We start from the raw sequence: 18,888 nt of genomic DNA, 5'->3' as shown, positions 1-18,888 counted from the left end.
GGCCGGCGCGCGAGGGCCGAGCGCCTCCCCTGGGCGCCGACTCCCCGGGGGGAGACCGGCCCGCGCAGGCGCCAGCGGCCGCGCTCCGCGCCGGGGCGCAGCTCGTGACGTCATGCGCCCGCGCCCTGGACTCCGCTCCCAGAAGGCCGCGCGGGCCGCGGCGGAGGCCGGGGCGCCCGGCGCGGGCTCAGGCGTCTGGAGGGCGAGGTAGGGAGCAGCGCTGCGGCGGGCGGGGGCGGCGCCATGACCTTGTTTCACTTCGGGAACTGCTTCGCGCTGGCCTACTTCCCCTACTTCATCACCTACAAGTGCAGCGGCCTGTGAGTGCGGGGCGGCCGCGGGGCGGGGCGGGGCGGGGGCGCGGGCCGGGCGAGCCCTCACCGCCCGCTCCTGCAGGTCCGAGTACAATGCCTTCTGGAAGTGCGTCCAGGCTGGAGTCACCTACCTCTTCGTGCAGCTGTGCAAGGTGAGGGCGCCCACACCGCTCGTCTGGCCCCAGGCTCGCAGACCCAGCTGCCCGATGGCGCGGTGTGGTCCTCGGCTCTCCCCATAGAAGATGGCCCTGGGAGGGTGGGACCTGAGGAGACGCCTCCAAGCAGCTCTTGCATAGCTGATTTTGTAAGATTGAGAAACTCGGTTATATGGTGTGAAGGGGGTTTGTATGGTTAAGAACCACTAACCACCACCGGGTGCTGCAAATGCTGCTGGTGGCCGCCAGCCCAGCACCTCCAGGTCTGACCCTGTGATCACCACAGAAAAGCTTCCAGGCCTCTTCCCTACATCTCCACGGGTCCTGTCATCTTGCCCCCTCATCTGGTGGTCCCTCTCCATATGGGAACCCCAGAACCAGCACACACTAACTTCCCACACCTTGAGGTGACCTCTGTTTTCTGTTCTCAGATGTTGTTCCTGGCCACTTTCTTTCCCACCTGGGAAGGCGGCATCTATGACTTCATTGGGGTGAGTGGGGCGAGGAAGGGGGGAGGGAGTGCAGAAGTAAGGCCCCCTGGCATCTGTACTTACTCGACCTTAACCCGACCCACAGGAGTTCATGAAGGCCAGCGTGGATGTGGCAGACCTAGTAGGCCTCAACCTTGTCATGTCTCGGAATGCCGGCAAAGGGGAGTACAAGATTATGGTTGCTGCCCTGGGCTGGGCCACTGCGGAGCTCATTATGTCCCGGTGTGTGCAGCAGCCTGAAGCCCAGATTCCTGAGAAAGGACACCTGGGTTTCAGAGAGGTTCTGGAGGGTGGGGGCTCAGATTCTGGGTGCTGAGGGTTTCTGGGTACTGGAGAATCCTTCCCTTTGCCTTTTTCAGTTGCATCCCCCTCTGGGTTGGAGCCCGGGGCATTGAATTTGACTGGAAATACATCCAGATGAGCATTGATTCCAACATCAGTCTGGTAGGCAGTGCTACTGTCCCATACACACCCTTCTGTTGGTGGCAGTACTTCTCCCCAATACTTGGCCCTGACTTCCTGCCTCCCTTCAGGTCCATTACATCATTGCATCTGCCCAGGTGTGGATGATAACACGCTACGATCTGTACCACACTTTCCGGCCAGCTGTCCTCCTGCTGATGTTTCTCAGCGTCTATAAGGCCTTTGTCATGGAGTGAGTTGGGTGGGATTCAAGGATGGGTCCAAAAGGGGCTGGATGATCTGTTTTCCTTCTTTCATTGTGATGTTTCCCCACAGGACCTTCGTCCACCTTTGTTCCTTGGGCAGCTGGACGGCACTTCTGGCCCGAGCAGTAGTGACAGGGCTGCTGGCCCTCAGCACCCTGGCCTTGTATGTTGCTGTTGTCAACGCGCACTCCTAGGCTTGGGTCCCAGGCATTCACATACCTTTTCCTTGTCTCCAGGTTTTAGTGAATTAAACAGTATTTGGGAAGTTGTTTCCGCCTACATCTCTCTCTGGAGCTGTCTGCCAATGCCACACTCACCTGTGTCCCAGAGGCCCTTGTTCTGGCTTTGGAGCCAGGTAGACAGCCTGGCTCTGATTTGTCCTGTGTTCCTATAGCCGTTCCTCGGCTCTTTGTTTTTCCAGAGTAGACTGAAGGCCTTGAAGTATATAATATTTGAGCAGTGGCAAATTAGAGAACAGGCGATAGAGGGAAGCTGGAATCCAAAGTTCTTGGGGACTTCTCACAGCCTTAACCTGGCCCTCTACCATATGGGCCCTTCCCTCACTGGTCACCTCCGAGACCCCTGTCCCTAATCTCCTTTGATCCACCCTTTATATGGCAGCCAAGAGGATCTATCTGAAACCCAGTCTCATTAATTCATCCTCATTATAACCATCTAGAGCAGTGGTTCTCAACCTGTGGGTCGCGACCCCTTTGGCGGTCGAACAACCCTTTCACAGAGGTCGCCTAAGACCATCCTGCATGTCAGATATTTACATTACGATTCATAACTAGCAAAATTACAGTTATGAAGTAGCAACGAAAATAATTTTATGGTTGGGTCACAACATGAGGAACTGTATTTAAAGGACCAGAAGGTTGAGAACCACTGATCTAGAGCTCCCCATTGCACCCTGGACCGTTGGGGCAGACTTCTGTGATTCTGAGTTCCTCAGTTCTGTGGCCCTCAGATAAAATCCTGGTCTGAGTCTTCTTAGGGTAGAGTTCAGAGACCGCTGCAGCCAAGCAGAGCATTTGAACCCCTAAATTTGGATATTGACCTGAATGCCACCCTTCCCACCTCAACCTTTTCTTGGTTCAGTGGGGTCAGCTCCCTGTCCTATTTCTGACCCCTCCCTGAGGGATATCAGAGGCAGAACTTTGAATTTCATGTTTCAGCTCCACCTTGATGCAAATCCTGTCAGAGGCAGAGCTTTGAATTTCATGTTTCAGCTCCACCTTGATGCAAATCCTGCCACCCAGGAAAGTGCTCCCCAGCCCTGGTTTTCCCAGTGGAATCCCCCAGGGTGTGAGACCGGGCAGTTGCCCCCTCCCTCACTCTACCAATGGAGGTCCTGCCATAATGTTATTTAACCCTGGGCCTAGGAAAGCATCATGCACAGCTGCTCAGCTCTACTATGGCAGTCTTAGTGTTTTCAGAGGGAACATACAACCACTATCTAGATCCGTCCCCTTGCCCCTAGTCAAGACAGGGTCCACAGGTATCTTGGGAAGGAATGGGGAAGTGATTGATTGGTCACCCTGACTTTGACTTGAAAAGGGATTAGAGCAGGCACTCTCCCAGTCCAGGTAGGTGGATATGTAGTGGAGTCACTTTCTCACCTTTATCCCATGCACCACCTAGCTCTTGACACGTGTTGGGACAAACGAAGTTTGCAGGAATTATTCAACAACTATTTGCTGAGCAGGGACTCCCAGGCCCCGCTTCTGGTGGCTGTCTATGAATTAATCCCAGCTTCCATGGGATACAGACAGACCAGAGTGGTTGGGGCTAAGGTTGTGGGGGAGGGGGTAGCACAGGCCAGAGGAATCAGGACTGTGATGGGTGAAGCTTGGTCGGAGTGGTAGGACTGATGAGCTAAAATAGTGATTAGAGCTGTGATGGTAAAACAATGGTGGTCCAATGGAGCCAGCTGACCCAGACAGGGGAGGACGGGGGCGGGGCAGGCGGGGCTCCCTGGAAGAGCTGAGACCTGAAAGATGAGTTAGTGAGGCAAAGAGGAGAAAACAGGTGTCAAGGCCTGTATCTGTATAAAGGCCTTGAAGTCAGGGCCTTCCCTTTCCATCAAACCTAACTGGTTGGAACAAGTCCAAGGGGACTTGTGAGACAGAAGTCAGGGTCTGGATCCCAGAAGGCTCTGAGGGTTGGGCTGAGGAATTGACCAGGGACAATGGGGAACCAGGGAGAGTTCTATGTGAGGGGAAGACAGGGTCAGATTTGGCTTTGGGAAGATTTCTGTGGCCACTGTGGGTGGGGAGACTGAGGCCAGGAAATCAGGACTGGACCAGGACAGGGATGGCGGAAGTAGGAGAGTGGCTATAGGCAGTGGAGGTGGTGACCAACAGCCTGTTTTTTTCTGTGTGGTGGGGGGATTGCGGAAATGACAGATGAGAAAGGAGTGAAGAGCCCTTCCCAAGGTCTCATCACATTTTCCTAGGAGGAGGAACCTACTGATGGGACAGCGGATGGGAGCAGGTTTGGAGGGTGATACAGAGACCAGTGGGTCCCCTCAGACATGCCTGGGGAAGCTAGAGACAGATGCGGGTAACACTGCAGAGACAACTGAGATGTGGGCAGGAGTACTGTGATGAAGAGGAGGGAGAAGCCAGGGGCCTAGCCAGAGAGACTCATTAGAGAAAGGGGAAGAGAGACAAGAAAGAGTGTGGCCAGAGGGAGGTGGAAGGCCCGGGATGGGAATTTCTGGCAGTTGGAAGCTTAACTTTTAGTGAGGGTGTAAGGAGGAGCCTGTGAGTTTAATCCCAGGAGTAGGTTGGGATGCCCATTGCTTTGCAAAGGAATGAACAAGTGGAGTCAGAGTGGAGACACCTGTGAAGGCTGGAGGGCGGGGACAGCCTGAGATGGAAAAGATTTTGACACCCTGTGTCGAGGAGTCTCCCCAGAGGGAGAATGGGTGCTGAGAAAGAGAGCCCAGAGGCAGTGTTTAGGTTAGTGGAGTGGTTAGAGTGCTCTGGAGGGTGCCTGTGGTCACATCCAACTCACCTTTAAGTGCTTTAACCCTAGGCAAAGAAATGGGACTTTATTTTCCCAAGGAAGGGTTATTGAGTGCCTACTGTGTGCCAGGCTGTGTTTGAGGAACTGGAGATACAGCCCTGAACAAATATCCCCTAAGTTGTAGGATTGTGGGACCAGAGGGGCTCATGAAAACCACTTAAGACGGTGCCACACCAAATTAAAAAGCAGTCACTGTGAGCTGGTTTATTACTATTACGCAGACACAAGTGTGTTTTAAAGAAGAGCCCCCAGGCACCCCACCTCACAGGAGCTACTAGCTCCGCCCCATCAAACCTCCCCCTCAGATGGGGGCTTCCCCGGGCCAGCTCAGAGGACTGGGCCTAGGGACTTCCTCCAAGAAGTTGGGCCCCTTTTGGATGGGGAAGGGCAGTAGGGAGGGTCCCTTCCAGGTTGGGGTGCCATGGGCTACACAGGAACAGACACAGGTCAGGCTAGGACTCTTGCTCGCTCAGGTGTTTTGGTGACTGTCCAGACAGTCCCATGAGTCTTGCCCCAACCTGTCTGTGGTAGAGGCAGGGATGACTTGAAGACAGCAGTCCCTCTAATAGTAGAGTTCCTGGTCCCACCAGCCTGGGAAAGAAAACAAAGACTCAGTGTTGAGGGGTCAGGAGGTGGGGCCAGGGTCTCAGAGGTTGTGGCAGTTTGATTTGGAGGTCAAGTTTGAAGGCCAAAGGTCGGACAACTGCTCTGAGAACATTTGAGCCCCCAACCCCCAGACCTCCAGTCTCCACACTCACTCCCTGGGCAACAGCGAACTCCAAGTTTCCGGAGCTCATCATAGACGAAGATGAGGAGGCCAAAGGGCATGGGGACCAGCCACCACTGGAACCTGAAAGCACAGGGGAGATGACAAGGTGAGGGCCATCCCCAGTCTGTGTCCCACATGCCCATCCCTCTGCTCACACCTCATGACCCCTCACCGAATGGGCATGAAGTTGAAGATGTTGGGCATTCCCGGGCAGTAGCACAGGAAGCAGCCGATGCAGATCTGGAACACGATGGCCAGCACCAGGATCTTGTTCCTGCGGGTGGCACAGGGTAGAACAGGCTCAGACTGCCGGACTCAGGACAAAGCCTTTAGGAACTGGGGGTCAGATAAGGTACTGGGTCAGAGCAGGTCAGATGCCATTAGCAGCAGGGAGATGTTCTAAACATTTGACACAGGAGTGGTCTGCCCCTCCGCAACAGTGCTGGCCTATCAGCATCATCCCTTTAGTTGATGAAACATGGAGGGGCCAGTTGAAAAGCACATGGTGGGAGCTACTGACCAGCTATCGATAAGGAATATTAGCACCTGGCACATCTGTAAATTCGGTGCTGGTGTTCGCTGACTGCAGTAAGCCCTGGTCAGGACCTGATGGAAGTTGGGACTAGGGCTTGAGGACAGGGCTGGGGACACCTGAAGAAGCCCTGCTGGAAGGCAGAGAGGCGGCGTGTCTTTCGAATGAGAACGTCAGCGATCTGGCACATCTCGATGCTGATGAAGAACACGGTGTAGCAAGTGTACTGCTGGTACAGGCGCTGCCCAAATGTCTGGAACGGGGAACAAAAGCAGCCTGAGCCCAAAGGGAGAGCCTCTGCAGCCAGGCTGGGGCCAGAGACCCTTAATTGCCCTTTCCCCTGCATCAGAGCCTACGATGGGAGGAAAGGAGAGGCACAGGATCTGCTAGGTTTGTAGGACCCCACAGTGTGAGGTGCAGAAACGGTCTAGCAGAGCATGGGTGTCAGTGCATGGGTAGGTGACAGGTCATCCAATTGCTTTCATAATGAAAGAAGGAAGGGAGAATTTCCTGGCACCCGAAATAAGGGACCTAGGGAAAAGGAATTGGAATCCCACGGCAGGATTTGCAAAGTCCTGTGATTCCAGGGCCCAGGCAGATGGCAATTATAAGTGAAGTGGACCAGGTAGGCCTATGGGGAACAGCACTTAAAGGGGCAGTCACTATTCAGTTCATTTCTTCAATATAACTTTTTAATACCAGCTCATTGTGTGGGGAACACTTCCTATGCTGCAGGTTCCAAGTGTTTCACATGTTTTATCTCATTTAATCCAATATTCCCATGAGGTAGATTGGTGGTACTCAAACTTCAGTGTGCACCAGAACCCCAGAAGGGCTGGTTAAAACAGATTCCAGGCCTGCCCCCAAAGTTTCTGACCCCAGACGTCTGAGGTAGGAGCTGATCATTTGCATTTCAAATAAGTTCCTATGTGATGCTGATGCTGCTGGTCTAGGGGCCATACTGAACATCACTGAGGTAGACATCAGTGTTCTCTCCACTTTAGAGGTGAGAAAATGGGCACAGTGAGTCAAAGCAACTTGCCCAGGGTTACACCACAGTGAGGAACATGGTATACTATATGAATCTAACGCAGTCTGGCTCCTAAGGTCTACATTCTTAACCATGGCAGTAAATGTTTAAGGGAAATAACCTGATCTGTAACTCTACAGGACAAGCTAAACACACCTGCCAATCAGGTCTGACCTCTGTGCTCCAGACCTTCATTAAAGTCAGCCACAAATGCATATGCTCTGTGTTAGTGCTATAGGAAAAATAACAGAATAGGGGCCTGGTTCCACACCTGAGATGATGTGTTACTGTTAGGGCAGGGAGAGGACCCATCTGCAGCTGGGATCATCAGAAGCAAGAGTTTAGAGCAAGATACAGTAAAGAAAGGCCCTCTGCCCCAGAACTGGCAGGGAGTCTGGGTGTCTGGGATGCTCTGGCTGAGCTCAGTTTGCATGTGCACCTCACACTAGATTGGCGGCATTGGAAATAAGGGAGTCATGGGACTCACCCACTCCTGGCCATAGCTGTCCTGCAGATCTTGTAGGTGGTGGTTCTCCCATTGTGGCCGCAGCCCCACGCACAGCAGTGGGAACCAGCCCTCCTGGGCCATGGCCGTGAAGTAGTCAGTGAAGCCAGCAAATGACTGGATGGCACCTGGGAGAGGCAGGGAGACAGATGGAAACACAGAGTCAGGGACACAGAAATGATGACATGAGAATGACAGGAGCAGACATGGAGAGACAGACACAGAGACAAGGCCCCAGGAGATTGACAAGGACACTAAAGACAGCACAGAGAGTGACAGAGACACCAGAGAACTCAAAATTGCCAGAAGAAGGCAACAACCCAGAGACAGGATCATAGAGAACAGAGGCAGAGAAGGGACACAGGGGATCATAGAAACCATTATGTACAGATAAAACTCAGAATGACAGAGAGCCAGGATCAAATGCAGACACCAAAATCCAGAACAAGCCAGAGCCTCAGAGACCTCAAGGCAGGTGAGCAGCCCTGTAGGAGAGCCCCAGGCTTCCCAGCCCCATGAGTAACTCACCGATCTGGAAGTAGGAGTAGGCAGCCAGGGGCTCGTTGACTAATCGGTCACGCTTCGGGTTCCGTGGCCGCAGATGCATGATGTCACTCTCAGCCTTCTCATAAGCCAGGGACACAGATGGGAACTGTCCAGAAGCAGAAGCAGAAGCAACCTGGGTTAAGGGTTTTCCTGGGCCCCAGTCCCCTACTCTCTGGAGCTCTCTCCCCCTTGCCGGTGAGCAGGGATAGGGCTGAGGTTAGGAGGTAAGACCTGCAGTGACTACACAGCCACACCTGCCTGAACAGCCTGGGTCCAGCTGGCCCCTGTCAGGAGTGTTGGCATATCTACTCCACATCTGTGTCCACATATGTCCTGCTGTCCATCTCTATCAGAACATGTGCATTTGTCTACACTATTACATAGTCTCTCCCCATTTCTGTATCTGTCTCCTCCCTTGCTGCTGCCTCCTCCTTCTCTGTCTCTGTTTTTTACTCTGGGGTACTCTAGTCTTGGGCCTCTTTCTTTTCTTCTCTTACTTTGTTTCTTTGTCCCCGTCTCTGGTATCTTTCTCTGTGGCTGTGTCTCTGCTTTTGTGACTCTGTGTCCCTGCTTCTATGTCTGTCACTATCTTTGTTTCTCTGTATCCAGGGGTGGGGAATGTCCGGCCCGTGGCCATATGAGGCCCACAAAATCATTTGGTCTGGCCCTGCCAAGGCAACCTTATGCAGGACTCAAAATCCAATAAGTCTAGGAGCTTTTTTCATAGCAACATAATTTGTATTAAGTAAATTATATTAAGCAAATAATGTTGTAAATATCCAAATGGATCTTGGCAGGAAAAAACATGCTCCACCCCATATGTGTGTGACTACGGAGTGGCAGCAGGTGTACTGATCAAGAGCACAGGCTCTGGGGCATCTGACTGCCTGGCCTCTTATCCCAGCTGTGCCACTTATTAGCTGTGTAACCTGGGGCAAGTTACTCAACCTCCCTATGCCCAATGAGCTCATCAGTAAAACAAGGGTGATAAATAAAGCCCATGTCATAGAGTGGCTATGAGGACAAAAGTAAATTTAATGTGTGCCTCGTCCAGACTAGGCACTATGTAAGTTGTTGAATAAACATGTCAATATGGTCAGCCTCTGGCTACATTTGTGGCTCTTTCATATCTGTCTGCCTGAGTCTATCTGATGGTATCTATTTGCCCATACCTATTGAGAGATGTCTGTCTATGATCCAAGTTTAGCCAGACATCTGTATCTGTTAATACTTTTGTTTATCTGAGTATCTGTATCTGAGTCCATGTGTATCCATGGGTTATGTCCATGGGTTTTGTCCATACCTACCTAAGCATTTACCTGTGTGTAGTTCTGTCTGTGTCTACCTTCCTGCCTGTCTATCTCCAAGAGTGAATGTGGTGGTCTCTACCCATCATGTCTAACTATGGACATATGTCTATGGCCACGTGTGGGAGGAGGCATGGGGCTATAAACTCACAATGTCAGTGCAGAGTTCTATGAAGAGGATAGTGATGCACCCGAGGGGCAAGGGCACACTGACAGTGATGTAAATGAGGTATGGCGTCAGCTCAGGGATGTTCTTGGTCAATGTGTAAGCGATGGACTTCTTCAGATTGTCGAAGATCAGTCGGCCTATGAGAGTACAGTAGGTACCTCAGCCTCCTCACAGAACGCTTCCTCCTGTGCCCATACTGCCTTCCCCTATCCCTGACCCAGCCCGGACCCTGCTCCACGCCCGTCACAATGGAGGCAAAGTTGTCATCCAGCAGGATCATGTCGGCTGCATTTTTGGCAGCATCTGAGCCAGCAATGCCCATGGCCACACCAATGTCTGCCTTCTTCAGGGCTGGGGAGTCATTGACACCATCCCCTGTCACAGCCACGATTGCACCCTGCAGGGAATGGGTGGAGGTGGGCAGGTGGTCAGTGAAAGGCCAGCCCAGGGCCAGCCCAGCCCTTCTGCCCACCTCCATCAGCAAGGTCGCACCAGTCGCTGGCAGCTCTCCACAATCACTAGCTTCTGCTGGGGACTCGTACGAGCAAACACCATCTCAGGGTGGGTGCGCAGCACCTCGACCAGCTCTGATGGGTCCATGTCCTTCAGCTGCATGCCATTGATCACACAGGCACGGGCATCCCTGGGGAGGAAGGTAGGAGGGCATCACTGGGCCCTCAGTCTGGGTAGGGCCTGGGAAGATCCATGGGGAGGGCTGAAGGGGGCTTACTTCCGATTAACCTGCTCTACAGGCACACGGAGACGAGCAGCGATGTCCTCCACTGTCTCACTGCCTTCAGAGATGATGCCCACACTGGCCGCAATAGCCTTGGCTGTGATGGGGTGGTCACCTGTCACCATAATCACCTGTGGAAAGGACCAGCAGACCCTTGACTCCTTCATATCAGCCCATTCTTGCTGTCTTTCCTAGTGATATACTCATTCATTTAGTCAACCAATTGTGACCACCTGCTATGTGCCTTGGAAGTAGCAGAGACAAAACAGACAAAAATCCCTGTCTTCGTGGAGTGACATTGTGGTGTGAGAGACAGAACATTTTTTAATTAGAAATGAATGATATAGCATGTTAAAAGGAGGGGGGATTAAACTGGGCAAAGGGGATGGCAAGTGTTGGGTAAAAAAAAAAGGGGTGGGTGGTTCAATTTTAAGTGTGTCCAGAGAAAGCCTCGTCAAGAAGGTGACATTTGAGCAGACACCTGAAAGAGGTGAGAGTTGGCCACATAGAAATCTGGGGGAAGAGTGTTTCTGGCAAAGGAAACAGCCAGTGCAAAATGAGAGAGGTGAGAACATGGCTGAACTATTGGAGAACAACAGGCAGGCCAAGATGACTGGAGAGGAGTGAACAAGAGGTAGAGAACTAAGGAATGGGCTTCGAAAAGTAACTGTGCTCAGGTCTACAGGGTCTTCCAGACCATGGGAAAGACTTGGGAGTGATGCTTGCTCAGCATTGGCTCTCCCGCCCTTGCTTTGTCTTTGGGGAATCACTCCTCCCCCCAGCTTCTAGTTGAGGTCTCTGGCCAAGGTATTCTATCCCCCAGCCACAGTGACTGCTCAGGGATGAACATGTGACCCAGTCTAGTACAACTGCAAAAGAGGCACAGAAAGAGTGGGCGGGTAAACAGGTAAGTTGGAGCTGCTGGGGGATGGTCATGTTTGTCTGCCAAAATGGAGGGACTGCTTGAGAATAAAGCCCGCAGAGAGAAAAGGAGAGCTGGCACATGAAGGCAAATTCCTAATGACACTGAACACTTGCCTGCAGCTACATCTGAAGCTTCATTCCCAAGAAGTTTTAGTTTCATGAACCAATATATTCCCTTTTTGATTCAAGCTATTTTCAGATAACACAGGGTTCCTCATCCCCAAATACTGCCATCTTCCGTTCTTGCCCCTGCCTGGTCCTTTCCCAAGTGGCATACCCGAATGCCTGCTGTGCGGCACTTGAGCACAGCATCAGGGACAGTGGCCCGGGGCGGGTCTATCATGGACACAAGTCCCGCAAAGCACAGACCACTGGTTGGAAAGTTCATGGCCTCCACGTTGAAGGCATAGCCAGGCGGGTAGTCCTTCTCACTCAGGTAGAGCTGGCAGAAGCCTGATCAGAAAAAAGGAAAAGTCAGAGAAAAAGTCCTGAGTGGACCCTTTGCTAGCAAGGCCAGGCCCCTTGCACCAAGCACCTGTGATGCCTGACCCTGTGCTGCACCCTTCATTCACATTATCTGAATCCATCCTCACACCCACCCTGTGAGCCTACTAGGATCCTCCTCTTACAGATGAAAAAACAGGCTTAGATAGGGAGACAATTCCTGCCAGTCATTGCACAGCAAGTGAAATGAAAACTCCAGAATTAGACCACAGGTCTGTGCCTTCCAGGGCCGAGGAAGGGGTTAGGAAAGTTTAAGGAGTCAGGACAGAATTGGGGGAGGTCTCAGAGGTCAGGACAAGGATTGGGGAAAGTCTTGAGCTGAGGTAGGGATTGGGGAAGGTCAAAGGGTCAAGAGGAGGACTCTGAAAGGTGGAGGTGAAAGCAAAGGCAGATCATCAATTGGGGCAAGAGCTAGGAAAACCAATGGGTCAAAGGTCGGGTCAGGATAGGGAAGGTCCAAGTGAGGACAGGTCTGGAGAGGCTGAGTCAAGGTAGGAATTGGGCATAGGCAGAGATCAGGAGTGAAATAGGGGAAAACAAAGGTGAGTGTGTAGACTGGGGCAGGTCAGCAGTCAGCCAGGAAAGGGCAGGGAGGATTGGCCTCGCTCTGTGCTAGCTTCTTGCACACCAGTTTTCCCCTCACTACCCCGCCCTGGCCGTCTCACCCAGCACGCGCTCGCCCAGGCCTCCCAGGCTGAGGTAGGCCGTCTGGAAGGCCTCACGCCATTGCTCGTCCAGGGGCAGCTCCTGGCCCTTGATGAGGATGGAGCTACAGCGCTCCAGCACACGCTCAGGGGCGCCCTTCATCACCAACACGTGCCGCGGGTCCCGGGGGTCCTCCAGGGTGTGGATGGACAGCTGCAGGCGATCAGCGGACGATGTAGAGGGCCGGGTGGAGAGGGAAGGGGGCGGGGCTGACCGAAGAGCCTTAGGGTGACTAGGCAGTGATGGAGAAACTATGACACACGAACTCATTTTTTTGGTTGATTTTCCTTTGTTAAATGGCATTTAAATATATAAAATAAATATCAAAAATATAAATCTTTCTTTTACTATGGTTGCAAATATCAAAAAATTTCTATATGTGACACGGCACCAGAGTTAAGTTAGGGTTTTTCAAAATGCTGACACGCCGAGCTCAAAAGGTTCCCCATCGCTGACTGGTAGGGGCTGGGCAGGTCCTCGCTAGAGGCCGAGGTTTGGGGAGGGGCTGTAGTTACGGGCCTGGGTGCCGGGAATGGACTGATCGAGCGCCGGAGTTGGTCCGGCACCTGTCGGAGTCCTGACAGCAGAGAGCAGGCGAAGAGCCCGCGGCTAAGGGCTGGGCGTGGCCTGGCCATCGGTGGGCTTTGGAGGTGGGCGAGAAGGGAGCGGGGCGAGAGGGAGGAGACAGCGAAGCCCGGCCGCAGGCCAGCCCCGAATGTGGGTGGAGACTACAGTGAGCCGGGCTTGCTGTGGGCGGGCTGGCAGTGGGGGCCGGCCAGGGTGGGCTCGCACCTGGAACTTGTTGGTGGAGTTGAAGGGGATCTCGCAGACTTTGGGGAAGCGTTCTCGATAGCCCATGGCGTTGCCCAGCGTCAGCTCCGAGAACTTCAGCAGCGCCGTCTCTGATGCGTCCCCGATCACGATGCGCTGGGAGCGGAGGGCGTCAGGTGCGCGCCGGGCTGTCCCAGGCTCCCGGCTCCCCTTATCCCCCAAGTCTCCCGGCTCTCACCTTTGGCACGGGCACCGCGTCCTGGCCCGACTTGAAGGCAGCTCGGTTGCACAGGGTGAGCACGCGGCACAGCGCCCGCCATGTCTCCGAGGACTGGTCAAACGTCTGCCCTGGAGGACAGACGTCCAGGCTGGGGCCGCAAGGCAACTACACCAGACTGTACCAGAAACAGAGCGGCCGCTCTCCCACATCACAACCGAACCCCCCTCCCCCAATTTAGGACAGGATTCCCCTCTCCAGACCTGTGTGGGACCCAAACCCTCCCTCATACCCCAAGACGGAGCCTTTTCTTCAGGCCCAGTGTGGAGTCTCCTTTGAGAGTCCCCTGAGACTCCATACCAAGCCCCGCCCTGGACTCTGGGCCTATCTGGATGGAGTTCCTCTCCATGAATGCATAGCCCTCCCAGGTTCTCTTCAGTAACCTCCGAGCTCCCATCTAAGCCTCCCTCCTGCTCCAGGCCCTGTCTCTTCGCACTCCCAAACCTGACTGGTCTTCTGTGGTGTCAGCTGAGTGGATGTGGTTGTCGAACCACAGATGGGACACAGTCATGCGGTTCTGAGTGAGGGTCCCCGTCTTGTCAGAACAGATCACTGACGTGGAGCCCAGTGTCTCCACTGCTTCCAGGTTCTTGACTACACAGTTCTTGCTGGCCAGCCTCTTGGCTGTCAGAGACAGGCAGACCTGGGTGAAGGTGAGAAAAGCCACCTGGAGACCAGTCTTTGCTTCCAGGCCCACTTCCCTCCTCTTGGCATTGGGGATCCCTTACCCCAGCCACAGTACTGATTATGCAGCATTCCCCCATAAAACCCAGGCTTTCTCTTGCCTACACCCTTTTGTTCAACCTGTGCTTCCTACTTGGGATGCCTCCCTAATTCACCCAGATAAACAGAGCCAGGCCCCTCTGTAAGCTGCCCTAGCCGAGGTTCTGTAAGTTCACTTATCAACACAATTAAAATGAGAAATGTGGCTAGTGTGGTTCAGAGCATTGGCCTGTGCACTGGAGGGTCACAGGTTCAATTCACAGTCAAGAGCATGCACCTGGGATGTAGGTTCGATCCCCAGCAGCAGTCAGTGCGGGAGGCAACCAATTGACACATCAATGTTTCTCTCTCTCTCCCCCCTCAACCCCCATATCTCTCTCCTCTTCCTTCCACTCTCTCTAAAGCAATGGAAAAAATATATACTCAGATAAGGATTAACAAATCAACAAAATAAGAAAATGAACATTCCCTCAGCCTCCTCTGAACTGACTGTTGAAGGTTGTCCACACCCTCAAGCCTCAGCCTCCTTCAGTCAAGGACCCTGCCTTTTCATCTCTGAGTCCTTAGCATGTGGCACAGGACATGGCCCACAGAAGCCTCAGGAATGTTTGCTGACTGGATGGATAGGTGGAGGGATGTGGGGTGGGAGGGAAAGATGGATGATGAGAAGATGGGTGGGAGGATGGGAGGTGAATAAATAGATAGATAGGAAGATGGGAGATGGTGGAGGGAAGCCTGGATGAATGGACAGATGGACCGCCCTTCTGCCTCCCCAACTCACCGTGACAGTGGCCAGCAGCCCCTCCGGTACATAGGCTACCACAATGGCCATGAAAAAGACCATGGCCCGCAGGAAGGTGTAGCCAATGCACATGGCCACCACAAAAAATGTGGCACCAAAGAGGATAGCTAAGCCTGCAATGATGTCCACAAAATGTTCAATCTCGATAGCGATGGGTGTTTTCTCATTTTCTACTCCAGATGCCAGTGATGCGATGCGCCCAATGATGGTACGGTCACCTGTGTTCACCACCAGGCCCTGTGCTGTGCCTGCAGTGGGGCCAAGAGGGTGACTCAGGGCTGGGAGGGCAGCAGTGGGGCGTGCAGAGCAGCGTGAACTGAAGGAGGGGGCTGTAATGTAAGGCAGTGGAGGCAGTGTGACCTGGGAAGAGAGTAGCAATAACAGGAGCTAGAGAGGTAGTATGACTTAAAGAGGTGGCAGTCATGTGAAATGGGAGGCAGTGTGTCTCAGAAGGTAGCAGAAGGGCAATGGAGGTAGGGATAGGGAGTGCTGAGGCAGCGTGGTCAGCTGGGTGGGCAGGCAAGGGCCTCACGGACCCTCAAGGCACATGGTGGAGAAGAAGGCGATGTTGCGGGTCTCCAGTGGGCTCTCGTGTGTACACTCAGGGGAGCGGGTCTGTGGCTCCGACTCTCCCGTCAGCGAGGAGTTGTCCACCTTGCAGCCCTGGGCTTGGAGGATGCGGATGTCGGCGGGCACTCGGTCGCCACCTTTCATCTCCACCAGGTCACCCACCACAAGCTGATCTGCGTTGATCTGGAACTTGTCCCCATCTCGGATCACAGTTGCTTGCTGTGGGGCAGGGACACCAGAGTTGTGGATAACGGGTGAGATTGAAGTTGCTGAGTGCAATGGAGTTGTGGGGAGGTGAACAGGGGGTGAGTTGAGGACCTATAGGGACAGATGGAGGCCAAGGACAAAGGGCAGGCTGGGCCTAAAGGGAGGGGCCACACAGATGCCAGGAGCCTGCCTGCGCTGGTGTGGAGTCTCTGGAATCTGAAGTGGTGAAGGGCTGTGGGACCCACCTGGGGCACAAGGTTCTTGAAGCTGGCGATGATGTTGGTGCTCTTAAATTCCTGATAGTAGCCGAAGCAGCCGGTGACCACAACCACAGCAATGAGAGCCAGTGCCAAGTACAGCTGGGGGCGGAGGTGAGGGAGTCAGCTTATGAGTAGAGGCTGGAAGCTCCCTGTACAAGGCCACCGGTCTGTACCCTGGTCCCCTGGTGTTCTTAGGGTCACTTCCACCAGGATTTTCCCCACCTACTAGGAACCCTTATGCACTATTCCCTGTGGCTTTTGTCTCCTATCCTCATATTCCTCATATCCACCTTAAACGGCTCCAAATTCTCATTGTCTTGTGTATCCCATATTCTCTGGCCCCTGAATCCTAGGTCTCTCATGTCCCCATAGCCTATGACTTGTGCTCCATGTCACCAAGTACCTTGGTCATATGGGTCCCCTTTTCCTGTGTTCTCCAATCTTACGTTCCACATGTCCTCTGCCATGTGTCTCCTCACAGTCCCACAACCTATATTTCCTGTGCTCCACATTTCCTATTCTGTTTTCATAATCTGCCTGGCATCACCTGTGTCCCCTGAGCACAATAGTTTCTGTGGCCCGTGGCCCGTATCCATGTGTCTGTGTGCTGTCAATCTTCTGCTTCATATTCCGTGAACTTCACGATCAAGAGTCTCAGGTTCCAAATTCCAAGTTTCTATGTCCAGTGTCTTCCATGTCTATGTAATTCTGAGTCCCCATCCTATGTCACATTCAATGTCACATGTCCCTAAATCTCCATGTCTCTTGTTCTGACCCCTGTCATATATCTAATGTCCTCTTGTCCTCCATCTCGATAGTCTCTGTGTCTGTGTTTCCCTGTCTGATGTCTTATGTCTCTCCATGTACTGTGTCTTGAGTCTTTTGTCCCTTATTCCCAATGTCCCCTGTGCCCTCTGTCCTTGATCTGTCCCATGTCCTCCATTTCCCCAGCCCCAACTTTTAAGTATTGCATTTCTTTGCCTTTGTATCCCCACCTATGTCCTCCACATCTGAGACACATTATCTGCTGTGTCTCCTGTGATCTTGGGTCTGTCGATCCCTACCTCCATGAGCATGTCTTGGAGCTGCATTTCTGTGTCTCTGCATCCCCACCCTATGTCCCTGGTGTCCTGAGTCTCATGCTTAATGTTCTCTGTCCTCCAGGACCCCATGTCCAGTGTCTGTCCCCCTAGTACCCGACACTCACATTGTCGTCAGTGGTGAGGTCACCCTCACTGGCTTGGATGCCAAAGGCAATGAGGCAGATGGCAGCAGCCACCCACATGAGGCACTGCAGACCACCTGCCAACTGCCGTGCGAACTTGACGTACTCTGGGGTACCCTTTGGTGGCCGCAGCGCATTGGGCCCATCCCGCAGCAGCAGCTCCGCAGCCAAGCTGGCAGACAGGCCCTGGGGACAGGGGGGTGGCAGTGGCTGTTAAGGGCTTTCCTCTCCCCATACACTCTTCTGTCTCTCCTTCCCCTGTTTCCCTCCCTCTGCCCCCCCTCATCTGCCTTGTGCCTCTTTCCTTCCTTCCTTCCTTCCTTCCTCCCTCCCTTCCTTCCTTCCTTCCTTCCTTCCTTCCTTCCTTCCTTCCTTCCTTCCTTCCTCCTTTCTTTCTTTCTTTCTTTCTTCTTCTTTCTTTCTTTCTTTCTTTCTTTCTTTCTTTCTTTCTTTCCTTCTTTCTCTATCTTTGTCTCTGTTCCTGTCCCTTTCCCCTTCCACACTTTATGTCTCTCTCTCTCTCTCTCTCTCTCTCTCTCTCTCTCTCTCTCTCTCTCTCTCTCAACTTTCTGTCTCTGTATTCCTGTTGCCTCTACCCTGTTTCTCTTTCTTGCCCATCTCTCTGCCTCTTTCTTTGTTGCTCTTTATCTGCTTCTTTTCTCTCGTCTCCTCTCCTCCTCTCTCTGTCTCTCTCTCTCATGCATTTTTCCTTTTTCTCTCTCTTCACCATTACCCATCTCTTCACCCACTGCTCCCTCTGCCCCCAGCTCACCTTGGTCGCACTGGTCTGATATTTCTGTTCCAGCTCCGCTACTGACAGCTGGTGGTCATTCTGTGTGGTGGGGGCAGGACATTCACTGTCCAGCTCTCACTGGCCCTCACCCCAGCCCCCTACCCAGCCCTTCAGCCCCATGCTCACAATCTCCATCTCCTTCTTCATGTTCTCCAGCTTCTCCTTTCTCTTGCCCCCTCCACTGCCCGCCTTCTTCTTGCTCAGCTTGGCTGCCATGTCCCCATCAGGGCCAGGACCCAGCTCTACTGAGTACAACTCGTAATTCTCCTGGGGGCAGGGGGAGAGGGCAGGCATCAGATCCCACCAGAACCCCTGCCTCTAACCTCCAACCCTCCCCACCCCCAACCCCTGGCCCCAGACCCCACTCACTGCCTTTCCCATGATTTCCAGTGCAGCTGCCCTCCTTTGCCAATACAGAGCCTGGATCTGGACCAGCCCAGATATACCGAGGGAAGGAGGAGGTGGGGCAGGACGGCCTGATTACAGCTGATTACAGGGCTCCTTGGGGTGACCTCTAGGCCTGGGCAGCTCAGGCATTCCTTACTGGGCTGCCCAACCTGCCCAGACCCCATCACAACCTGCCACTGAGGTCAGGGACTCAATAGGAATATCCATAGTAACAAGAAAATAGCAAACATATATTTCAGGAACTGTACTGAGTGTTTTCGTTACTAACTTAACCTCACAACAACCCTTTGAAGTGAGAACTATTTTTACTTTGCCTTATACATGGGGAAACTGAGGCACAAAGGGGTGAAGTCACATTCTCACGGTTCCCAAGATAGGGTGTGAAAGAGCCAGAACTCAGAATCAAATAGGTTGGTCGCAGAGTGTCCATTTTTAGAACATACTGCTTGTGCCACACCTGGAGG

At 53.2% G+C, this 18,888-nt stretch overlaps 2 protein-coding genes across 2 annotated transcripts; one reads left to right on the top strand and one right to left on the bottom strand.

Annotated features, from left to right (window-relative positions):
* Positions 1–132: 132 nt before the first annotated feature.
* On the top strand, positions 133–1,897 carry TMEM147 (transmembrane protein 147). The gene is made up of 7 exons (XM_036346638.1): positions 133–320; positions 397–466; positions 901–960; positions 1,046–1,182; positions 1,320–1,404; positions 1,494–1,615; positions 1,699–1,897. Exons 1-7 carry the CDS (start codon positions 244–246, stop codon positions 1,820–1,822), a joined length of 675 nt encoding a protein of 224 aa, XP_036202531.1. The 5' UTR covers positions 133–243; the 3' UTR covers positions 1,823–1,897.
* A 3,105-nt stretch (positions 1,898–5,002) lies between these two features.
* ATP4A (ATPase H+/K+ transporting subunit alpha) lies at positions 5,003–18,310 on the bottom strand. Its single transcript, XM_036346794.1, has 21 exons — positions 18,143–18,310; positions 17,996–18,055; positions 17,206–17,409; positions 15,984–16,097; positions 15,498–15,750; positions 14,941–15,209; positions 13,881–14,079; positions 13,398–13,507; positions 13,181–13,315; positions 12,349–12,541; positions 11,457–11,632; positions 10,250–10,386; positions 10,012–10,162; positions 9,748–9,916; positions 9,502–9,656; positions 8,026–8,149; positions 7,480–7,625; positions 6,082–6,215; positions 5,603–5,704; positions 5,420–5,511; positions 5,003–5,252 (listed from the first exon to the last, which is right to left on the bottom strand). The coding sequence occupies exons 1-21, from the start codon at positions 18,308–18,310 to the stop codon at positions 5,224–5,226; spliced, it is 3,120 nt and encodes a 1,039-aa protein (XP_036202687.1). The 3' UTR covers positions 5,003–5,223.
* Between the last annotated feature and the right edge of the window lie 578 nt (positions 18,311–18,888).

The sequence above is a fragment of the Myotis myotis genome, unplaced genomic scaffold (assembly GCF_014108235.1).
Source record: "Myotis myotis isolate mMyoMyo1 unplaced genomic scaffold, mMyoMyo1.p scaffold_m19_p_19, whole genome shotgun sequence".
Classification (NCBI taxonomy): Eukaryota; Metazoa; Chordata; class Mammalia; order Chiroptera; family Vespertilionidae; genus Myotis; species Myotis myotis.
The sequence above is the reverse complement of the archived record's forward strand: the minus strand, read 5'-3'. Positions and strand labels throughout refer to the sequence as shown.